Below are 22,247 nucleotides of genomic sequence, written 5' to 3'. Positions count from 1 at the left end.
GATCGATCGGAGCCTCCCTAATTATTACCAGACATGTTGACCGTCAGGTTTTGAATTTACCGGTTTTTAATACATTTTACCAGCTAAAAACCGGTAATTACCGGCTAACGGAAACCCTGATCCTCACCTGTGCCCCATTATCATCTCTCCTCTGTCTACTTAGTCTGCATCCACATTCCCTTCTGTGCCAGTTCGTCTTTATTATTCCTAGCGTTCCAGCAGTGTTTATTCCTAGTATCTTGATTCCACGTGTACCAGACCCAGCTTCGTGTCCTGACCCGGTCCCTGCCTAATCCTTGTCTGTTTTGGTAGCCTTACTGACTGATCTCCTGTGTACCGAACCTTGGCTATAAAGACCCGTTTTTGCATCCTAAGCCTCTGTCTCTGAGTAGGAACTGGCCAGAACCATGGACTCAGCCGACTCTGAGACTTTGCGGGCCGCTATTCGATCCCTGGGGGCTCGTCTTAACCTGCAAGATGAACAACTTACCGCTGTCTGCCAGGCAGTAAGAGAATTGTCAGAGCGTCATGAGGGTTTCCAGTCCTCCATCGGCAGCCAGGTTTGCCAGCTAGCAAATCAGATCCAGCAGCTGGTGGCACATCTCGATCCACTACGCTCTGCTACTCTGCTTCCTACGTCGGATCCGGTTACAGCTCCCGGTCCTGTTCCTTCCACCGTGCCGACACCGCTGCCTTTGATTCCTCACCTCTCCAGACCAGAGCGTTTTTCCGGAGACTCAGATAACTGTTGTGCGTGCGTTCCTGGTCCAGTGTGGGTTGCACTTCGAGTTGCAAGCATCTTCCTTCCAGTCTGAACGGGCTAAGGTAGCCTACATCATTTCCCACCTCACCGGCAGAGCGGAGGCGTGGGCTACGGCGGAGTGGGCTCGAGATTCGCCAGTCTGTAATTCCCTGAGAGGTTTTACAGACTTTAAGCAAAATATTTGATCACACAACTCCGGGCAGGGAAGCAGCAAGAGCTCTAATGGATTTACACCAGAGAGGGAGGCGTGTCTCTGACTACGCTGTGGAGTTCCGCACTTTGGCTGCAGACAGCGGCTGGAATGTTTCTTCCCTCTTCGATGCTTTTCGCCATGGGCTGTCTGGTCCCATCAAGGACCAGTTGGCTCCTCTAGAGCTTCCCTCTGACCTGGATAGTTTAATTGCAATGGCAATAAGAATTGACACTCGCCTCGTAGAGAGAGAAAGGGAGAAGTCGAGAGCTGTGCTTTCTCCGCTAGGGGTGGGCGGATCGATCACAAAAAATCGATACTTCCGATATTACGTTACGTTTAAAAATATCGATACTAGAGCCAATAGGATCGATACTTTTCTACTTTTTTTCCCCCTCTCCTCTACTCGTCAATTTCATCAAAAACTATGTGCCAAGTGCAGACGAACACAAGTATATGCGCTCTTTTCTCCACTGCTACTCCAGCCAGCGTCTCGCGACACACACACGCGCATGATGGCTGAGAGAAAGAGGAGCATTGTTTGGAGCTATTTCACAACTGTCAATGAAAACTTAGCGAACTGTGATGTGTGCAAGAAGGCAGTTCGCTACTGTGGCCACTTTGTATTGTTATTTTTCATGTTTGCACTTTAAATTTGCAAAAGTAAAACGTTTATGTGTCTATAAAAACTGTCCTGTCTTTAATCATGAAAATTAATTCAGATTTAGTCTATGTATCATGCTTTCAGCTCAAAAATCATGTCATGCAGCTCTCCACTATGTGAAAGTAGGCTACATAAGACGCTTTTCATTTTAAAAAGTATAAGTATCGGTATCGGCGATACTGGCCCTGAAATACTTGGTATCGGATCGAATCCAGATTTTGTAGTATCGCCCACCCCTATTCTCCGCCCGGTCAGAGAGCGCAGTCTTCCCCCAAGCAGCGTTTCCAGACGACAGACTCTCCAGCGCCGCCTACTGCCCAGGAGGAACCCATGCAGTTGGGAAGAGCAAGGCTGACTCCAGCGCCGCCTATGGGAGGGGAGGTGCATTTACTGCTCACAGATGGGTCACTTTGTAGCCAGATGCCCATTAAAAGACCAGGCTCATCAGTAAGTAGGAGGGTCCTGGTGAGCCGAACTGTTTCTTTTTGTCCCTCTCGTACTCTCACCTCTGCTCAGCTAATTACACCTACTCAGACTTTGTCTCATGCTGCTCAAATTGACTCCGGAGCACATGAGAGTTTCATTGATTTGAGATTAGCCAAGAGACTTGGACTTAATTTTGTTCCCCTGTTGAGGCCTCTTGTAGCAAAGGCTCTGGGGTCCGGGGGCATGCTCCCCTAGTAAGATTTTTTTGTTAAATGTTGGACTTAAATGCATCAATCTGGTGCACTTTGAGGGGGAAATAAAGAGACTACACCCATATGAAACATAACTGCATACATTTAAATAATCATAAAACCATAAAAACATGGCCATAACCAATAACATACCATATCCAATATGAAAAACATTTGAACTTGTTTATTTATTTGTTTTTGGTTCATTTATAGTTGTGAGCAGTGGCGTAGCCACCATAGGGCCAGGGTGGGCCCAGGCCCACTCAGTTTACTCATTGGCCCACCCTGAGAAAGCTTTGGTGTCATTTAAAAGAAAAAATCTCTAATTTCTTTTTTTTATTATTATTATTATAAGAAAATGTATTCACCCATTGAGAATATCCAAGCATTCAAAGTGAAGTTCAAGTGAACAAATATCGAGTTTAATTAATGTTGTATGTGCTTTGTCCTCTGAACCGAACTCATTTACGGTAAAAACTGATTGTTGGTTCCGGTGCGCGCCATAATAACGTGAGAGAGGCAGAGAGCTGCCTGCAAAATAAATGATGGCTCAAAGTTCACTAATGAACTTTGTTTTTTTTTTAAAAGCCAGACTCCAAGAAGAGCCCCCACTGCCCTCATCTAGCAGCGATCTATACGATCATTTTCTGAAAACGATAAAATAGCCCCGCCTCCCTCTCCCCACATCTCCCTCTCCCCACCTCTTTACTCCTGCTGCTGGGCTGTCAGAAGAAATAAAATGTTAACGGAAACTCTGCCGCACGGTTCCCTCGTCCCTTGGAAGAGGGGGAGAGGTGGGTGTTTTTCATCTGCTGGTGGACAGTCCGGAGAGATATACACAGGGTTGGGTTATAACGGAATACATGTAACGGCGTTACGTAATCAGAATACAAAAATCAAGTGTATTCAGCTGCCGTTACATTTGAAAAACGAGTAATTTGATTACAGTTACTTTCGTAAACCTGAAGTGAATACATTTTGGAATACTTATTGGAATTATTGGTGGAAAAGTTTCCTCACAAAATGTAATATTCATTACCGGCAGAACTGTGTGCACACTGCACAGCGCTGCAGCATGTCTGTGAGGGAGAGAGAGAGATGCAGCGTGTCTGTGAGGCCCCACCCCCGCACGCAGATGAGAGAGAGAGATCTCTTTTAAAATATATTGAAAGTTAGAAACGGAGATGGTTAGATAAAATGTGCAAGATAACGTTTATGTAGCATTTCTTTATTGTCGAAATGATGACATTTATAACGGGATAAAATCAAAGTGAATGGCCTGCTGCTGCTGAATGCATGGGGCAAGTGACTGGAAACAGTTTGAAAAGTTATTACATCGTTTCAGATAATAATAATAAATAATAATGATAATTCATTCTCTTTAGGGGCGCCTTTCAAAGCACCCAAGGACACCTTACAATTCATAACATATTCTAAGGAAAGGTTTTAAGACAGTACAAAGAATGCAGTCCGGGTGATGTTTTTTACCTGTGGTGCAGATGAGAGCTGTCCAGAATGACACCAAGATGTTGTGTTTGAGTTTTTGATAAGCCATTAAAACGGTAAAATATGTGTCTGCTGTTCACCAAAACATACCCATCTGTTATGGAAAAAGAAAGTATTCTAAAAGTAATCTGCCACCGGTACCGGCGGGGATTGTTGTTAGCTTCTGATGCGCAGAAGAAAAATCTGGCCCACCCTATTTTTTACAGGTCCACCCTAAAGTACATTTCTGCCTACGCTACTGGTTGTGAGTGTGTCTGGGCTCCTGAACCAGCCTCACCCCTCTCCCCCTGCTCCTCTTTGAGGCAGCAGCAACGACCAGTTTTAGCTCTCAACAAGTTTTTAAAGTTTATCTTACCTTTTTTCACCTAGTGAAAATAATTATTCATCCATATTTTACTAATCACTCACCCCTCAAATGGAAATATGTGTTTACATAAATGGTGACCAAACCGTTTGAGACCCACAGAGAACTTAGACTAAGTTAACTATCTAAACACTCAGAGTCCTTTACCTCACCTGAGCTGTAGTTATCAGTCTCTCAGTCTGACAGGAGAGGACTCTCCTCCACCTTGTTGACAGCTCATTATATCCGTTAGCGCAGCTAGCTAGCACCAGATGCTAACAACAACGATACACGTAACCGGTGCACGCGCTCTCTCTCTCTCGCTCGCTCGTGCCACACATAACACACCCTCCCGAGCTTGAATGACACACAGAGACCAATCGAGGGCATTAGTGTATGATCTCTGTATGCAAGTGGCCATGTCGGCAGGCCACATCATGTAGACAGCCAGTCACCCTCTGTGAGGCAGAGTCAGACCCACATTTGCGCAGCGTTGCGTTCACAATACATACATAAAAAAAAAGAATTCCTCAGGCCTGCAGGCCACTTAGCAGGCCAGGCCATCGGGAAACCTCCCGGTCCTCCCGATGGCCAGTCCGGGCCTGGTGACAGATGTTTCATGTCAGCTCCTTCCAGGGGTTCAAATGGGGGTCATTCTGAGCCCATTTAAAACCACTGCCAGGTCCCATAAGGGCACCAGCGACCTGGAGACAGGGAGGAGCCTGCGAGTTCCCTTCATAAAACGGCAAACCAAAGGATGTTGGCTAGCCGTCTTACCCTCAAAGCCCACATGGCATGCAGCAATAGCAGCCAGGTACACCTTGATCGTGGAGAAAGCTCTGTGTTTATCGATCAAGTCCTGTAGGAATGATAAAATCACCCCGACAGGACATTGAAAAGAGATGTGCCCTTCTTGAAGGCACCACTCCTCAAACACCCTCCACTTACAGTCGTAAAGAGACCTGGTGGAGGAAGCTCCCACTCTGAATAGTGTTTATCACCTTCTGAGGGAGTCCCACTGTATTCAGATTGTACCACTCACGGGTCAGGCCCATAGTGCCCTGCGCTCTGGGCGTGGGTGAAGGATCGCCCCCCCAGCCTGAGACAATCTGTCCCTGCGTGGTGGGGGCTGCCATGACTGCCCCCACAACAGCTGATATATCTCCGCCAGCCCCGTACGTTGCGGGCTAGGGCGAAACCATCAGGATAAGTGTGTGGCGTTGCTCCTTCACTCTGGTCAGAGTTGGGGGTAACAGAGCCAGGGGTGGGAACGCGTACAGAGGACCCGGAGGTCAATCGTGTACGAGTGCGTCCCCGCCTAACAGTGCGTTTAAATCGTGCATTAAAGAGAACAGCTGTCATTGAGCATATTTTCTTTTTGCGAACAGATTTAACGCGGCTCTGCCGTAACGCACCCACAGCGGACTCACGATCCTTGGATGTGGAGTCCAGTCTGCAGAGTGGTGCACCTCTGGACAATAGTTCTGTCCCGAGGTGCATCACTCTAGTGATGGGAATTCCGGCTCTTCTTGGTGAGCCGGATCATTTGGCTCGGCTCACCAAGAAGAGCCGGCTCTTTCGGCTCCCAAACGGCTCTTCAGTTTACCACATATTATACCTTTTATAATTAAATCAAATGTAGCTCCCTGTTTTGACTAATGATTGATATGTGTACACATATATCACTTAAAGTATTCAATACATCCTTTGTACTGAAGTATTCAAAAGTAAAAATTACATGTTTAATATAAATGATTTGCTGTGGCCAATTGTTTTTATTGCATTTACAGACCCGTGTAACTCTCTGATACCACCCAATGAATGCATTGACTTGCTTGTACAACCACGCAGTGGCGTTTCTATATGTACAAAAGTGGTGGGGCACAAAAAACTTAGATGTCTATAAGCTTCTGCAGTGAGGTTCATGGCTGGTGAGGCACCTGACTCTTCAGGTTTACAAATATTATATTTTGACCTAAATCAAAATATAATATTATTTTCAAAAGCTTTTTTTGTCTGATGCTTCAATTAATTTTAAACGGACAGTTCAACAAAAGGATACCCAAAAAATGTAATTTTATCATTTAAATATTGAATTGTTCTCTCTTAGTAAGATCCCATTTTCAATAAAATTGCAGTCTTACCTTGACATGAAGATGAAGTCCATTTGCTAATGCCTATCCTTCTGGACAAAAATCGCTATTACTTTTTTGTAAAAGTCCTCCTTATCTTCTTGTAGTTTCAAAAGTCTATCATAAATCTAATCTAATCAATAGATTTATGATTCGAAAATTATAAAAGTAGGGTAGACATGTGGATATTATCCGGCTGAACAAAACGTGCATTTATCTCTAACAGGTTTGTTTCCCACAGATCTTATTTTGAGCTATTTTCTAAAATCCTATGGAGAAATCTCATTGCTTTTAGGTCGAGGGAAGCCATGCGCAGTTTACTTCCGGGTTTTAGGACGCGTCACTGCAGCTCTCTCGTCTCCTCTTCATACACCACACTTTTCGCGGCACACATACTTACAGCCAATCAGCTCTGAATGATGTGAGATGACGTATGGTGGGGATGGCAGCACTATGCCCCTATGGTCATTATTTTTTTGCCACACACATTAAATAGGACAATACTCTGAGCATGCGCAGTGTAGTTTTTACAGTCACCATTGATTTAAACAGGGAGGGGCAGGATCGGGTTTTGTCCTGCATGGCTCTAAACAGCTCAATAGGCACACTGTAGACACTAATTAGAAGAGCACAGACTAAAACAGCAATGTACAGACGAATCAGAGGATTAAACATGAAAATATATATTTTATATATTTTTGAATTTATTTTTTGCATTTTTTTGTAATCATTATTTTTAATACTTTCTGCTGACACTAGGTGGGGCTGTGCCACTGCAACCACGCTACACAAAACAGATAGCAACACCTATAAAAACTATTTTAAAAAAGGGGCTACTGTATCGACCTATATAAAGTAGGCCTATATAAATAAATATTTTTTCAAAATACCAAAAAGATCCTGCATTTTAGCCATGCCTCATTTCGCTCCATTTTCTCTTTCCAGCGCTGTTTTTGCAGGGGGCTGATTCTGTGAGCTGCAGCTGACCACGCCCCCCTGCAGGAGAGGGGAGCGTGCTCTGAGATCAGCTGCTAGGCTGCAGCGGGGAGAAGAGGGGGACAAAAAGAGATCTCCGTCCTCCGTGTTTTATTCTTATAGAAGTAAGAAGAGAAGTAATGTGGCAGAAACCCTCCTTTTTACGCAGCGGTCCAGACATAGACATCAAACGGCGACACATATTCAGTTGGCAGTTACTTTGGCATTAGGGCAGGGATACCTAGATACTTTCCAAGGTTTGACATAATGAATTGTGCTACTTTGTGCACATTGTGCAAGCAACGATGTTTTCAAATCTGTAATCAAAAAGCTCCTCAAAAACACTATCGAAGCAGTTCCTGCCGTTGTTACGTTAGTTCAAACAGTAACAACGGACTACTTTTCTTAGCGGATGCATGTCAATTTAAATCAATACATAAAACTATTTTTTAAATCAATAAAATCATTTTCTAAATCCATAAAAGCTTTTCAATTAATATTGGGAGTCATGTCGTTACTTTGTTGAGAATGTGGCCATGTGTAATAAGCGGGATAATTTGCACATTGCATAATGTGCCTTCATGCCGATCTAGATCCGCGACCGACACATCACTACATCACTCCCGGTACCTGTGTCGCTCTCAGAGAGAGGAGATGTCTGCCGCTCCAAGGGATCAGTTTGTGTGCCAGTGTGTGTGACTGGAGACAACGCAACCTCCCTTGGCGGTTCATACACGATGTCGTGTTGTCTGTCCTCACGAGGACATGGTGTCCTCTGAGAGAAGGCAGGAAGCGTTTTAGGGTGGGGAACACCGCTAAAAGCTCCGGGTGATTTACGTGCGCCCGCTGGAGGTCTCTGCTCTAGAGACCCCTCACCGGGCGACCTTCGTAAACACCCTATCAGCCTGTCTGACATGCGTCCGTAGTGACCACCTTCCGTGAAAGGACAGCACCCGTAGGCGCGTCCCGTACTAGAAAAGTCGGGTGTAGTGCCACTACGCATTACATAATAACCAATACTCTCCGCACGCCATGGCGCGCGGGGTTTAGTTTTATTATCAGACCCATGTTGAGCGGGTGTTTTACGTGGACATTTGTCTGCGTAATCTGACTCTGCTCGGCGGGCATTATAGATAAACCCCTTCTTTCTAGGAGAGAGAGAACCTCTCTCTCCAGAATATGGATTGACTCTCTCTGGGCTTGTGAAAACAGATAGTGTGTAACTGTTTTGAGAAGCCCAGGTAGATGTCGTGAGTATCCCCTGCTGTATGCTCTTTAGAGCCAGCTGAGATTTCACGCTTACGGCTCCAGCCAGCACTGCGCATGCGTGTGACGGTGGTGCCTTTACAGCTCCAGCCGGCACTGCGCATGCGCGTGATGGTGGTGCCTTCACAGCCCCAGCCGGCACTGCGCATGCGTGTGACGGTGGTGCCTTTACAGCTCCAGCCGGCACAGCGCATGCGCGTGACGGTGGTGCCCTTAAAGCCCCAGCCGGCGCGTGCGCGTGGCGGTGGTGCCTTCACAGACCCGTCAGTAATCCGCCTTTTGAGAGATGCCGTAGCTGCTCTCAGAAGGGGAACAATTGACGGGCTGTTTATTGGTTTTATTGATTTTCTTTTCATTTTTTTGAGCTGCGCCCTTGGCCTGAGGCCTGGATGCGTCAGCGGCAAATGTTTTATAACAAAAGAATCAATCAACGTGTGACATGTGTTTGTGCGGATGGTGTTCAGGCATCTCTCGAGGCGGCGGGAACACATTCACGGAGGGGAGAAGGAGGGGCTGTCATGCCGCTCGCTTCTTCTTCCTGGACTGCTGGCCGAAAATCTGGGTTGGCTGAGCCTGAGCTGCAGCCGGAACCGGAGATTTTCTCGGCCAACTTGCCCTTGTCTCCAGCCTGGGCTGGGGACTCAGGGTGGGCTGCGACCTCTGCTTGTCCGGTGCTTTAAACCAAGCAGAGTTCGAGACAGCTTGGGTGAAGGACTGCTGCTGCGAAGGCAGCGGCTGGACCCTTCGAGGGAGGCAGAGGTGGAGTGCCTCGTCCTCCTTCTACTTCATCTCACACCTCCTTTGCATGGAGGCAAGAGCGGAGCCGAAGATTCCCTCGGGAACGATGGGCATATCCAGCACATCTTCCTTTTCTCGGTCAGGGAGGTTGGTGAGGTTTAGCCATCTCGCTCTTTCCTGCACCACCATGATCCACATTACCTTGCCCGTGGCCTGGACGGCGCAGCGCTGGACCGCTGCCATCTCGTCCAGAGTGGCTGCTCCCGGGCTACCCGACAGGTCCTCGCAGAGCTCCGCTTGGTAGGCGGTTAGCAGCGAGGACACGTTCAGGGCCCTGGCGGACAGCGCTGCCGCTTTGTAGGACTTTTCAGTCATTGTAGACTGAAAGCGGTCCGACTTTGCTGGCATCGTGGGGTTCCTGCTCAGTGATGGGCTACCAGCGGTTCCATGGGCGGTATGCGGAGCAGGCAGAGCCTCTCCATTCCGTCGCAGTCTAGGTAGGGGGCACCCTGGATTGGGACCTTGTTGCTGAAGGGTCGGTCTCTCCACGAGACCGACACTTCATCCAACATTTCCGTGAAGACCGGAAGGAGTTGCCTCTTTTTGCCCGCTGCTTGGGGAAGATGTTTCCCCTCGTAGCGGGACCTGGAGGTCTCCTTGGCCATATCAGGCCACGGGACGTTGAGTCTGACCGCAGCGCGTTTGCACACGGCCTGCAGGTCCATGCTCAGACCGGGCGAAGCTGGTGTGCTATCGCCCGGGAGAGCAGCCCTCGCTCCAGGCTATGCAGCCTGGGTCGATGACATGAAGGTGTCCTCTTCTTGTTCATCCGCCAGGGCGTCCTCCTCTTCGTCCTCCTCATAGTCCAGCTCGAGGACATCCTCCGCGGGTGAGACCATGGTGAGGTCTAACCGGGAGCCCCAGCTTGATAAAGTGCGGGAATCCGTTCCCGCGTGTCTTGTCATCACCGGGTCCCGGCCTGCCAGGGCGCGGGATTCCGGTTCTGTGGCCATCGCGGATAATGAGCCCCAGACTGACACGGAGAGGGGTTCACTCTCTGTGGCGGACGCCCCCGTGTCTTGACTGCCGGCCGGCGGGTCCATGCACATGGGGGGGTCCTGTTCCTGTTGCTAACCGTCGGCGGAGGCTCTTAACGGTGAAGCGGACACAATGTCCGCATGAGCCGGGGTTGTCGATAGCGCCTCGGGCGTGTTCCAGCCCGAGGCAGGACGAACAGACCTGGTGTGTGTCTGTGCCCGAGATCTTCAACCCGCAGCCGCAGAGTCGAGCCACCGAGTCCCTGACTCCTCTGGTGTGAGGGAGAGGGGCGTCCATCTTGGTCGCCTCGTGGCGTGGAGAGGGCCCGCTCTCGACAGGTGGGACGGGAGAAAAAGGTATTACCACCTTGTCCTTAATCCGGAGAAAAAGGACGGTGTGGGTCTTTTATTCCCGGAGAATACTGACTGGTGTGGCAGTATGCTCCTTTAATCCTTTCCTCCTCCGTGGAGAAGAGAAAAGAAAAACGTCCTCGCTACCGTGGTGATGGTAGAGAGGGAGCGAGCTAGCAACAGGTGTGCTGCTAGCTTGAAAAATCGGACCAACCTTACTTTCTCGGGTAAGAGAAGGGCGAGGTCGATTTTTAAAATACTAACAGCGTTAGTACTACCGTCTTCCTGTGAAGCAGAAGGAGTAGCCGGCGAGCGCCCGTCGACCGAAATGGGTATTTGGGTTCAGTCTGTGGACAGTGAAGCTTGCCCGGCTACTGTAGAGATGTGCTCTGAAGTGAGAAGAGGTGTTTGAATGACGCATACGTTGTGGCGCAAGCTACTTATAGGGGGTGATTTCCCTGACGCTGACGTCAAGATCACCAGCCAATCAGGATTGGCGTAATGAGATTGATGCTTCTGTTTGCTCCGCGATGAGGCGCATCCCATAGTGAGACATCGAACGGAGTGTTATGAATGAGAACAGCTTCTGGTCTGGACACCGTTTGCACCTCACCGTCACATTCCTGTCTATTCTTTGGACGAACTCAAAATAATGGGCATACCTCCACCCCTCGAAAGTTATCGCTGACTCAGCCATGTTTATGCAGCACTGCACGTGGAGATGTGGACACGCAAATCGCGCAGATTACGTAGCCTACATATAAACCTGCGGCGGAAACCCTCTTGACTGTCAGTGTGATTATGACTGATTTTATAAAAGTAACGAAGTAACGCGTGTCGGGGCAATAACTGTAGTGTGATTACTGAATTATAACGCGTTACACTACTCCGTTACCGACAAAAGTAGGCTAATAGTAACTCTGGTGCCAAGTCACCCACTGTACTCGGCCCCTTCAACTTATCATCGCTAACGGCCACACTAAATCCCTGAGTTTTCATCTTTTTAACTCCCTTTCACACCCTCTTATTTTGGGCTACCCATGGCTGGTAAAACACAATCCCCACATGGACTGGACTGGTCCACGGGAGAGTTTTGGGTTGGCATAAGGACTGCCATACACGGACTGATGTGGAGACGGAGCTGCCGTTGGCTTGCCATTCTGGCAAGACCCGCCAAACGAGCAGCTAAGAATTTGGTTGTTCATCAACCAGGGCCGGCCCTGACCAATTTGCTGCCCTAGGCAAGATTTTTGCTGGCGCCCGCCCCCCCCCTCCAAATGCAGACACTCACTATGACTCGCACATGCATGCACGGTTGTGGCATGACCACCAAAACAGAAAGATATGGACACAAGATGTGTGCAAATGTATTTAGTATCCTATCCATTTGAACATGATTTAAGTGGGGGGTGGACCTAACCTCCTCTTGGGGGTCCGGGGGCATGCTCCCCTGGGAAGATTTTTTTTTTCAATCAATCTGGTGCACTTTGAGAGCAACATTAGGAGATCTATGGATACATTTCTCAACATCCATATGAAACAGAACTGGAAACAGATTTTCTTTTTATTTATGGATATCTTACAAATCACTCCCCTTTTAAACTGTATTCTTGTTTATTAATAACAACTTTTTTTTACTGTCATATAGTATTTTATACTATAAGATAATAGATGAAAATCTATTCTCTTATTTTTTAACTATAATGATCATATAAAGGTGTGCCTTTACGTCACTGAGCTGAGGTTATCAGAGCCTCTCAGTCTTTCATGAGAGCTCTCTAAAGCTCTCCCCCCCGCGGCCGCTTACACAGTAAATTCCAATGTTAATAAAAGCTGTATACATTTTTTGGGAGTTTGATTTATTTTAAATTAACACAAATACAAAATTAAAACCTAATTGCACACTTAAACCATTATTTAAAAAAAGAACTATTTCACATAAACCTCTGGTTTTTATTGGGGCTGGGGCGGTTCAACTTGATTTGGGGGGGTTCTGTTAGTATAAGATAATAAGATGTACTTTGTTGATACAAAATCGGGAAATTGTGTTGTTATGAAATAAAAACTTCCTTTTTTTTTTCCTAACTTTTTTTCGCTGCCCCCCATTGATTGATGCACCCTTAGCATTCGCCTATACTGCCTATGCCAAGGGCCGGCCCTGTGTGTACATATTGTCACAAGTGTTATAAATATCCACGGTAGTGTTGTGTCACGATGTCCTAGTGTTTGAAGTGGTGTTTGGACGTTGTTTATTGTCTTCAATGCTGCGTAGGAGACTGCCTCGTGGTTGCTGTGTGCGCGTGTGTGTGTGTGTGTGTAATGGCGCCATGACGGTCGCTATTTTAATGTATCATAACTGAGCTCTTTGATCAAGGTGAATGCAAGTAAATGTAATTGTTTACAGCTCCTGTACATTTTGTACTTACATATTTTTCGGGTTTATATCCTAAGTATTTTGTGTGTGTGTTTTGTATAATCTGTATGTGTTCTATGGTCAGAGTTAATACATAAATACTTGTTGGATGCTAATGCTAGCACAGATTAGATAGATTCTGATGCTTTGCCTGGGAAGGTATTTAAAAGGGTTTGATTACAAAATCAATATTTGAATATAGAAATTCTTATTTTAAGTCATGGTGTTTATTTCAAATATATTGAAGACATGAATATATATACACATGTTTATATTGGAGACAGAAAAGGGCATTAACAATTGTGTGTGTGCCAAATGAATAATAAATTCTGGCAAGACCCGCCAAACGAGCAGCTAAGAATTTCTCCTGTTTTGCAGGAAATATTATCTGTCATCGCGCCCTGCATAGCGGGGCCTGTTACAGAGGCTTAAGAGGAGCTTCACTTCGGCCCCTATTCTCACGCTTCCTGACCCACTTCAGCAGTTTGTGGTTGAGGTTGACGCTTCAGATGTGGGTGTTGGGGCAGTCATCTCTCAAAGGTCGAAGAGAGACAACAAGGTCCATCCCTGTGCTTTCCTGTCTCGGAAACTCTCCCCAGCCGAGAGAAACTATGATGTGGGTAACAGGGAGTTGTTGGCCATTGGAGGAGTGGCGCCACTGGCTGGAGGGAGCCGAGCACCCTTTCCTAGTCTGGACCGATCATAAGAACCTTCAGCACATCAGATCTGCAAAACGCCTCAACTCTAGACAAGCCAGATGGGACCCTATTCTTTACCCGATTCAACTTCACTCTGTCATACCGTCCCGGTTCTAAGAACGCTAAAGCTGATGCCCTATCCCGTCTGTTTGATTCAGATCCAGCTCCTCGCACTCCCTCGCTAATCATTCCTCCCTCTTGTGTAGTGGGGGCAGTCACATGGGACATTGAGGAGAGGGTCAGGCAGGCGAGTGCTAATGTTCTGGTTCCCGACGGTTGCCCACAGAACCGGTTGTTTGTTCCTGACCCCCTTCTCTCACAGGTCATCCACTGGGCACATACTTCCCTCCTCTCCTGCCATCCTGGCGTTCGCCGCACCATGTTCTTCATTAAGCGGCGGTTCTGGTGGTCCTCCATGGAGAAGTCGGTCGAGGAGTACGTGGCAGCCTGTTCAGTCTGTGCCCGGAACAAGACTTCCCGTCAGCCTCCTTCTGGTCTTCTGCGCCTGCTTCCAGTGCCACATCGCCCCTGGTCTGACATCTCGTTGGACTTCATCACAGGGTTGCCGCCGTCCCAAGGTAACACCACTATATTGACAATTGTGGATAGATTTTCGAAGATCATCCACTTTGTCCCGCTGCCGAAGTTGCCATCTGCCAGAGAGACAGCAGAGGCAGTGTTGTTCCATGTTTTCCGTCTCCATGGTTTCCCTAGGGATGTTGTGTCAGACCAGGGTCCACAGTTTACCTCACAGTTTTGGAAGGCTTTCTGCTCGCTCATCGGTGCCACAGTCAGCCTCTCTTCTGGATATCATCCGCAGTCTAACGGCCAGACGGAGCGGCTGAATCAGGAGCTTGAGACCTGTCTACGCTGCCTGGTGTCTCAGAACCTTGCCACGTGGAGCATACATCTTATTTGGGTGGAGTACGCACACAACACTTTGCCTAGTTCTGCTACTGGTCTCTCACCTTTTCAGTGAGCCTATGGATACCAACCGCCGTTGTTCCCCGACCTGGAGAGGGAGGTCAGTGTTCCATCTGCCCATGCCCTCATACACCGATGTCATCGCACCTGGAGCCGGGCCCGCCAGGTGTTACTACAGAGTTCAGCCCGTTATAAGAGGATGGCCGATCACCGTCATATCTCTGCTCCTGCCTACCAACCTGGACAAAGTGTGTGGCTCTCTACTCGAGACCTGCCCCTTCGAGTGGAGTCTCGCAAACTTGCTCCTCATTTTGTGGGTCCCTCCCCGGTATCCAAGGTCATCAATCATGTGGCAGTGCGTCTTCAACCTCGATCCTTGAGGGCCTATCCTACATTTCATGTGTCACGCATCAAACCGGTTAAAGTGAGTCCACTGGTTCCCACCTCCAGACCCCCTCCACCCTCCCCGGTTTATTGATGGTGGACCTGTATATACTGTGAAATGCCTCTTGGAAGTTCAACCTAGAGGCCGGGGCCGTCAGTACCTGGTTGACTGGGGGGGCTACGGTCCTGAGGAGAGGTCATGGGTCTCCACCAGTAATGTTAGTAAGGACCTCATCCAAGACTTTCAACGTCAACATCCTGAACTACCTGGGACGTCAGGTGCCATCCCTAGAGGGGGGGGTACTGTAAGGCCCTAGCCAGCATGTTGATGTTTTTGTTATTGTTCCTGTTTTCATTTTTGTTTCTCTCATTTCAGTTTCAGCTTTCCTGCTCTTGATTGAACTACACCTGCTTCCCATCCCTAATTAGCCTCACCTGTGCCCCATTATCATCTCTCCCTCTGTCTACTTAGTCTGCATCCACATTCCCTTCTGTGCCAGTTCGTCTTTGTTATACCTAGCGTTCCAGCAGTGTGTATTCCTAGTATCTTGATTCCACGTGTACCAGACCCAGCTTCATGTCCTGACCCGGTACCTGCCTAATCCTTGTCTGTTTTGGTAGCCTTACTGACTGATCTCCCGTGTACCGAACCTTGGCTATAAAGACCATTTTTTGCATCCTAACCCCCTGATCCCACCAGAAGCGTCTGCGCTGCGCTGCGTCTGCGCTGCGTCTGCGCTGCGTCTGCGCTGCGTTTGCGCAGGTTGGTTCCAACACAACAGCAGAGCTTTGTTATATAAAAGTAACATTCTGCTTAACAGAAGAGCCAGTAGTTCTCTTGCTGTCTCTCACCCTCCTGACTTTCTTGCAACTAAAAAGATTATTTCGCTACTTTTCTGAGAGCATATACAGAATAGAGTTCATACAGCAGTGAAAATAAGCAAGTATCTGACAAATACTTAAGGCAATAATCTCACGTTTTAATGCATTACAGTTTTCAGGTACATTGAGGGACACGATTATATCCAAAATCGTGTAAGGTACCCAGCAGATGATGAAGGCAGCAACTATACATAACACCACCACTACCGTCCTGTGCTTTCTTCTGTTTGAAGCCTGCAACACTTTCTTGAGGATGGCAGAATAGCAGAAAACAATGATGGATAACAGGAAGAAGAAGAGCAGAGACACTGCAAGTTTAAAATCATAGTCCACATATGACATCAGATTCAAACACTCCGAACGACCACCCCAGTCTTCCACCGTGACTTTGGTAGCAAAATATATAGAAACAGAAATGCTGATGATCCGTGCAGCTGCACAGATCAATGCTGCAAACCTCTGCCTCCTTACTTTGTTTCTTGGCATGTTGTGCAGCACCACAGTTATGAAACGGTCCACAGTCATGGCAGTCAGTAGAATGATGCTACTGTAAATACCAACAATCTGTGTCACTGTCACAAATGTGCAGGCAACATGACCAACGTCCCAGTCCTGCAGCAGCCGAGAGACGGCCCAGAATGGAAGTGTGACTGTGATCATCAAATCGGAGCAGGCAAGGTTCAGGACAAATAGATTTGTGAAATGTTTTAAGTTCTCATAGAGAAAGAGGACATATAAGAGGAGGCAGTTTCCTATGATACTGAGGATGAAGATCAAAATGTATGAGTAGATTTCAAAGGTTTCCAAGTCAAGCAGCAACTCAAAGACTTCAGAGCAGTAGTTTTTACCTCTGTTCACTGTGGAGTTGTTGATGCCATTGTACGTTGTATTCTGGGAAAGATAAGCAGAAAACAAAAATGTGCAAAGTGTAATTATAAGGGAGAAGATGACCCTAAGTGAAATTAAGTTTTAAAAAGTAATTCCTAGAAAAACATAACAATATGGAAAACAATTATATAGTTAGAACATGACCATTAAATATGGAAAGCAATTAAAGTAAATATTAAGCAACTTACCCTGAACAACAACTGTCACTTCATGTGGTGAGTTTCAGAAGTTGTTCAATAAAAGAGGAAACTAATGAAGAAGCTCCTCCATTGGTTTCACATTAATCAGAGGTGATGCATCATCATTACAGTTTAAGAATGAATATATAGATTTCCAAAAGATGGTGACATGTGTTCTTCTTTTATAACATTATCTAAGAGCAGGAAGGAGACACTCCAGAAATATTTGTTGCTCTATTTTATTGTAAAGCATGAAAGTTATAATGATATTATCAATGAAAAATAAACACATTTATGTTACAAATTCAACATTGTTCGAAATAAAATATTTTACTTTTGTGATTTCAAGAATCTTAAAGGTGACAATATAAACAACTGAATTGTTTAATAGGAAAACATAAAATAAAATGCAGTGAAAACACAGTGTATGACATATTATATGCAGTATAATATAATCTATGATCAATGTTTCAATAAGAACTTGATTTCACATAAATATGATCAAAATGAGACGGAGCTGATTGTCCTTTTGTAAAAGCACAGTTTGATTGGATATTAAAAGATCAAATAAGTGGATTTGGTTAAAAACTATGGTTAGATATTGTAGATTACATAATGCTTGGAACAATTCATTTTTTTACATAGTCAATGGGTATATTACAAAAAAATCGAGACAACGTCTACTCTGGGATATGACTGCTTATACTGCTGGTATTCAAACAGTGTTCAGTTGGTGTGTAAGGGCCCAACATGTGCCAACAAAATATCCCAAAGAGCATTGCACCACCAGCCTGAACCGTTGACTCAATGCAGGATGGATCCATGGCTTGCTGTTATTCACGCCAAATTCTGACCAGCAGCAGACATGGAGATTTGTCAGAACAGGCGCTGCTTTTGAAATCTTCTCTCCAGTTTCTGTGAGCCAGGAGTAAAACCTGTGTGTTCTCCATCTGCTGTATGCCCTCAAACTTTAGCATTTAAGTTACTGCCACATTTCTGTCAGCTTGCACCACTTTATTCTCCTCTGACCTCTCTTAGTAATAATCTTGGAGAGTTGGCTTTTTGTTTTTGCAGGATTATCTGTGAACTCAATAGACTGATCAGGGGGATGAAGATGTTGACTAAATAATACAAAATGAAATTCGGCACCATGTACCTATAGTCAAGGCCAGTGGCGAGCCGTGACTTTTATACCTAGGCCCTCTGACCCCCCCTTCCCTCGAAAAAAAAGAAGAGATATTACGTCTCAACGTATACTTCAGCGGAATATCAAAACAGTGGTCCGGGGTGCAAAACGCATCAATGACAGCGACCCTCTACCACACAAAACAACACCATTTATATAAACACCTATCATGACAGGGCACCCACAGCCAAGTAACAATTACAAATGAATTAAGTCGGCACAGCGGCCCGCATTGAAAATGACTTGGGCCTACCTTTGATGATCAAATCACTGAAACACAAAGTCCATCCTGTCCTTTTGGATGAAGCACTTGCGGGTCATGCAGCTGATCCTTTGCCACTCCAGTTTATCATTGTAACTCAATCTTGAAAATGACTCGGTTAATAATTTCGCAACGATGTCATCACTATCACTGAAGTGAGCCATCATGAACGAACTTATGCTAATCATAAATCTATCGATCATAAATCTATCAATTAGATTTATGGCAAGCAATCAATATAATGACAGCGACCCTCTACCACACAAAACAACACCATTTATATAAACACCTATCATGACAGGGCACCCACAGCCAAGTAACAATTACAAATGAATTAAGTCGGCACAGCGGCCCGCATTGAAAATGACTTGGGCCTACCTTTGATGATCAAATCACTGAAACACAAAGTCCATCCTGTCCTTTTGGATGAAGCACTTGCGGGTCATGCAGCTGATCCTTTGCCACTCCAGTTTATCATTGTAACTCAATCTTGAAAATGACTCGGTTAATAATTTCGCAACGATGTCATCACTATCACTGAAGTGAGCCATCATGAACGAACTTATGCTAATCATAAATCTATCGATCATAAATCTATCAATTAGATTTATGAATCAAAAAAAGTAGGATAGACATGTGGATATTATCCGGCTGAACACAACGTGCATTTATCTAACAGGTTCGTTTTCCACAGACCTTATTTCGAGCTATTTTCCAAAATCCTGTGGAGAAATCCCACTGCTTTCTGTCGAGGGAATCCGAGCGAAGCTTACTTCTGGGTTTTAGGACGCGTCACTGCACCACTTGCATAGACCTCACAGCGGGCGGAACCTGTCATAAAGTCCGTGAAAATAAAGCCCGCCCATTTAGAGGGAAGATATGATTGGTCAATTGTACTGTCATTTGACATTACTCTCTCGTTGAGTTACTATCGCTGGCCCTCTGTGAATGTAGAGAGGGACCAAGCTCTCCCGTCTTCACAGTAACTCGCAGAGACGGCATTTAACCCTTCACATTCCAACAGAAACTGAACAGGCAGATTCGAAAGATTTATTTCTTTGGAAATATTATTTTAAATACAATTAAATCAAGTTATTTTGGTAAAATTAATGAAAAATGTAACAACAACAAAATATAAAAAATAATATTTAAAAAACAAATGTTTTTTTTTTAATGTTTTCAAATATTATTTTTTAGAATATCTTAGGCCCTCACAGAGGGCCTAGAGGGCCCTGACGGCTCGCCACTGGTCAAGGCAGAGTTCATGTCAATCTGCTACTAAAGTCAAACACCTTAATGGTTAGCAGGGACAATGCTTACCGTTTTTACTATATTAGATGAGCTTGTTCAGATTGATTTGTGCTCAGCGCTTATCTGCAAGTGATAGCAGAAACAAGACTCTTCAGTGTATTTCTGTTTGGTTATGTGTTTTTTTTAAGGAAGGGCCATCTCATAGTGAACTCACTCAAAAATAATATCCAAATACTTTTTCTCTCTCTTCCTGTGAATGAAATTCCCAAAGATATAGGGCTTGTGGGAAATTATGTTAATTAAAGGTCACAACAATATCACAAGATCCATGACAAATATTACAACAAGCCAGGATTGTTTTCTATTTGTTCCATATACATTTACAAATGTCAATAGGATTTTAGATGTTCTCTTTTCTGGTTTAGAAGTTCGGGTTTCACCTCTGCTCTCCATATCAACTAAATAGACAATTCCTCACCACTTGTTATGGATGTAATTGTAAGCCGGCTATGCCTATTGCGTAAGCCGTTGTTGCTTTGTCCCCAGCCCTTCAGCATTTTCTTCAGGTGGTTTTTGAATTTAACCCCCACAAACACATAAAACACAGGGTTGAGGCAGCAGTGTGAAAAGGCCAGAAGTCGGCTAATGTAAAAGGCGTAATCGAGTGGCTTTGATGATTCGCAATTTTCCAATAGATCCTTTGAGTCAACAGATGGTTTGGGCCAGTAATTAAATGACTTTAGAAATATCACTATATTAAAAGGTCCCCAGCCGACAAAGAAAACAACCATAAGGGCAACAATGAGTTTTAAAGTTTTGCTCTTTCTTCTTCGAGCAGTAGGCCGCAGCAACCTGCAGATGATCTGAGAATAGCAGAAAATAAACACCACTGAACTCACAATGAAGAGAGCATTTTGCTGGTAGATTCCCCATAAGCACCAGAAAGAATTTTCACACACACAGTGATTCTGGTCGCCTTTGGTAAAGGCGAAGGTTGGACTGGCAATCAATATACTCACTGCCCAGATGATCACGCACGCTATAACACTGTAGGAGCCTGCGGTGGAGACAATGTCAGACAGAGGATTCATGACGGCTACATAACGGTGAGCAGTCATCAGGATGAGGAGGATCCCACTGCTGTAGAAACCAACGTAGAAGAAAAAGTTGACTATCTGGCATGTAAGTTGCCCTAAAGCCCATCCGTACATGTGATAGTAGACCCAGAAGGGCAGACCCGCGGTGAAGAAGAGATCCGATATGGCCAGGTTTAGGATCAAAGTGTTGGTGAGAGATTTGAGATTCTCATACTTTGCCAGAATCACGATGACCAGGATGTTGCCAAACAGACTGAGGATGACCACAATGGAGAGGACCACTGGAGTCAAGGTTGCTCCAAACTGAACGATGCTTGATTTGTTGCACACTTCATCCTCATAATCGTAATCATAGTAGGAATCATCTTCTGTGGTTAGGTTATAGGCTGAGTCAGTTGTTGCCATATTCCTTCAGCAAGTAGAGTCTGAAAAAAGGAGTAAAGGGGGTTAAACAGACTTAATTATAAGAAATTAGATGATACGTAACATTGTAAAAACAGTTTTTACAGATAAATTAGTCATTTCATAGATTAATAACATTCTCTTGATATATGACTTCCTTTATTTCCATGTTTTATCTCATATATTCAAAAGCATCACTTTACCCAAATTACAGATTTCAACAGCAACAGGCTCTTATCATTCACAATGTTTCTATATTTTGAATTATCAACAGTCTTAAATTTGGACAGTTTAATAACTATTCTTCGCAACTAGAAACATGTTAACTTCTCAATTGACAAGTGCCTCTAAATATACCCCCCAAATAAATTCTCTGCATGGCCCACTAAAGGAAAGGGAGAAGGTACATATATTTGATAAATTATTTGAGCGTTCAAATATTCATACTTCAATTTCCAGGTTTTTTTTATATAAAGTGACCGAATAAAATAAAAAAAGACAAACATTTTAAGCAAAAACGAAATGTTACTTAAACAAAAAAACATTATATAGACATCATTTGAGATATTATTAAAAATTATAATGAATCCGTCTAGAACACTTTTGAGAAATGTGGCAATTTACTGTACCTGCTAACACCAACGTCCTTCGTGCAGATATCACTGGAATAGGGAATTGTTCCTTAAGTATGAAACCCAAAGGTGAACGGAGATGATGTCAGAGCTGGGCATGTTGGTTTCGATCACCTTACGAGACATGTTCAGTACTTGTTTTTGGTAAACCTCACTGTTTTCAGAAGTGTATTGTATTGGTCTTATACTTGTTCCACAATAACACAAACAGCATTGTCCCAAGTGTGGATTTCTCATTTAAACTTTTATAAATTGTATAAAAGCATACCTAAAGTCAAGTATGACATCCTTAATTTGGTTGATCTATCCAACCAACAGTCCAACAAATATACATTTAAAGGTGGGGTAGGTACGTTTGAGAAACCGGCTCGAGATCGCTAGAATTTGAAAATACACAACCGGAGAAA

General features: G+C 45.1%; 1 protein-coding gene across 1 annotated transcript; it reads right to left on the bottom strand.

Annotated features, from left to right (window-relative positions):
* Positions 1–15,949: 15,949 nt before the first annotated feature.
* On the bottom strand, positions 15,950–21,855 carry LOC117461766 (C-C chemokine receptor type 4-like). The gene is made up of 5 exons (XM_071206397.1): positions 21,838–21,855; positions 20,729–21,231; positions 16,415–16,834; positions 16,039–16,189; positions 15,950–15,957 (listed from the first exon to the last, which is right to left on the bottom strand). Exons 2-5 carry the CDS (start codon positions 21,209–21,211, stop codon positions 15,950–15,952), a joined length of 1,062 nt encoding a protein of 353 aa, XP_071062498.1. The 5' UTR covers positions 21,212–21,231; positions 21,838–21,855.
* Positions 21,856–22,247: the final 392 nt, after the last annotated feature.

The sequence above is a fragment of the Pseudochaenichthys georgianus genome, chromosome 17 (genome assembly GCF_902827115.2).
Source record: "Pseudochaenichthys georgianus chromosome 17, fPseGeo1.2, whole genome shotgun sequence".
NCBI classification, from domain to species: domain Eukaryota; kingdom Metazoa; phylum Chordata; class Actinopteri; order Perciformes; family Channichthyidae; genus Pseudochaenichthys; species Pseudochaenichthys georgianus.
This window is presented reverse-complemented; position numbering and strand designations above follow the sequence as displayed.

Bases quoted from the DNA above. Each gene is read 5' to 3' on its own strand.
- LOC117461766 (XM_071206397.1), bottom strand. From the start codon at position 21,211: ATGGCAACAACTGACTCAGCCTATAACCTAACCACAGAAGATGATTCC. The intron at 16,835-20,728 runs GTGAGTATATTG...TATCTTTCCCAG, and splicing joins CGTGCGTGATCATCTGGGCA to AATACAACGTACAATGGCAT. The intron at 16,190-16,414 runs GTAAGGAGGCAG...GCCATCCTCAAG, and splicing joins ACAACATGCCAAGAAACAAA to AAAGTGTTGCAGGCTTCAAA.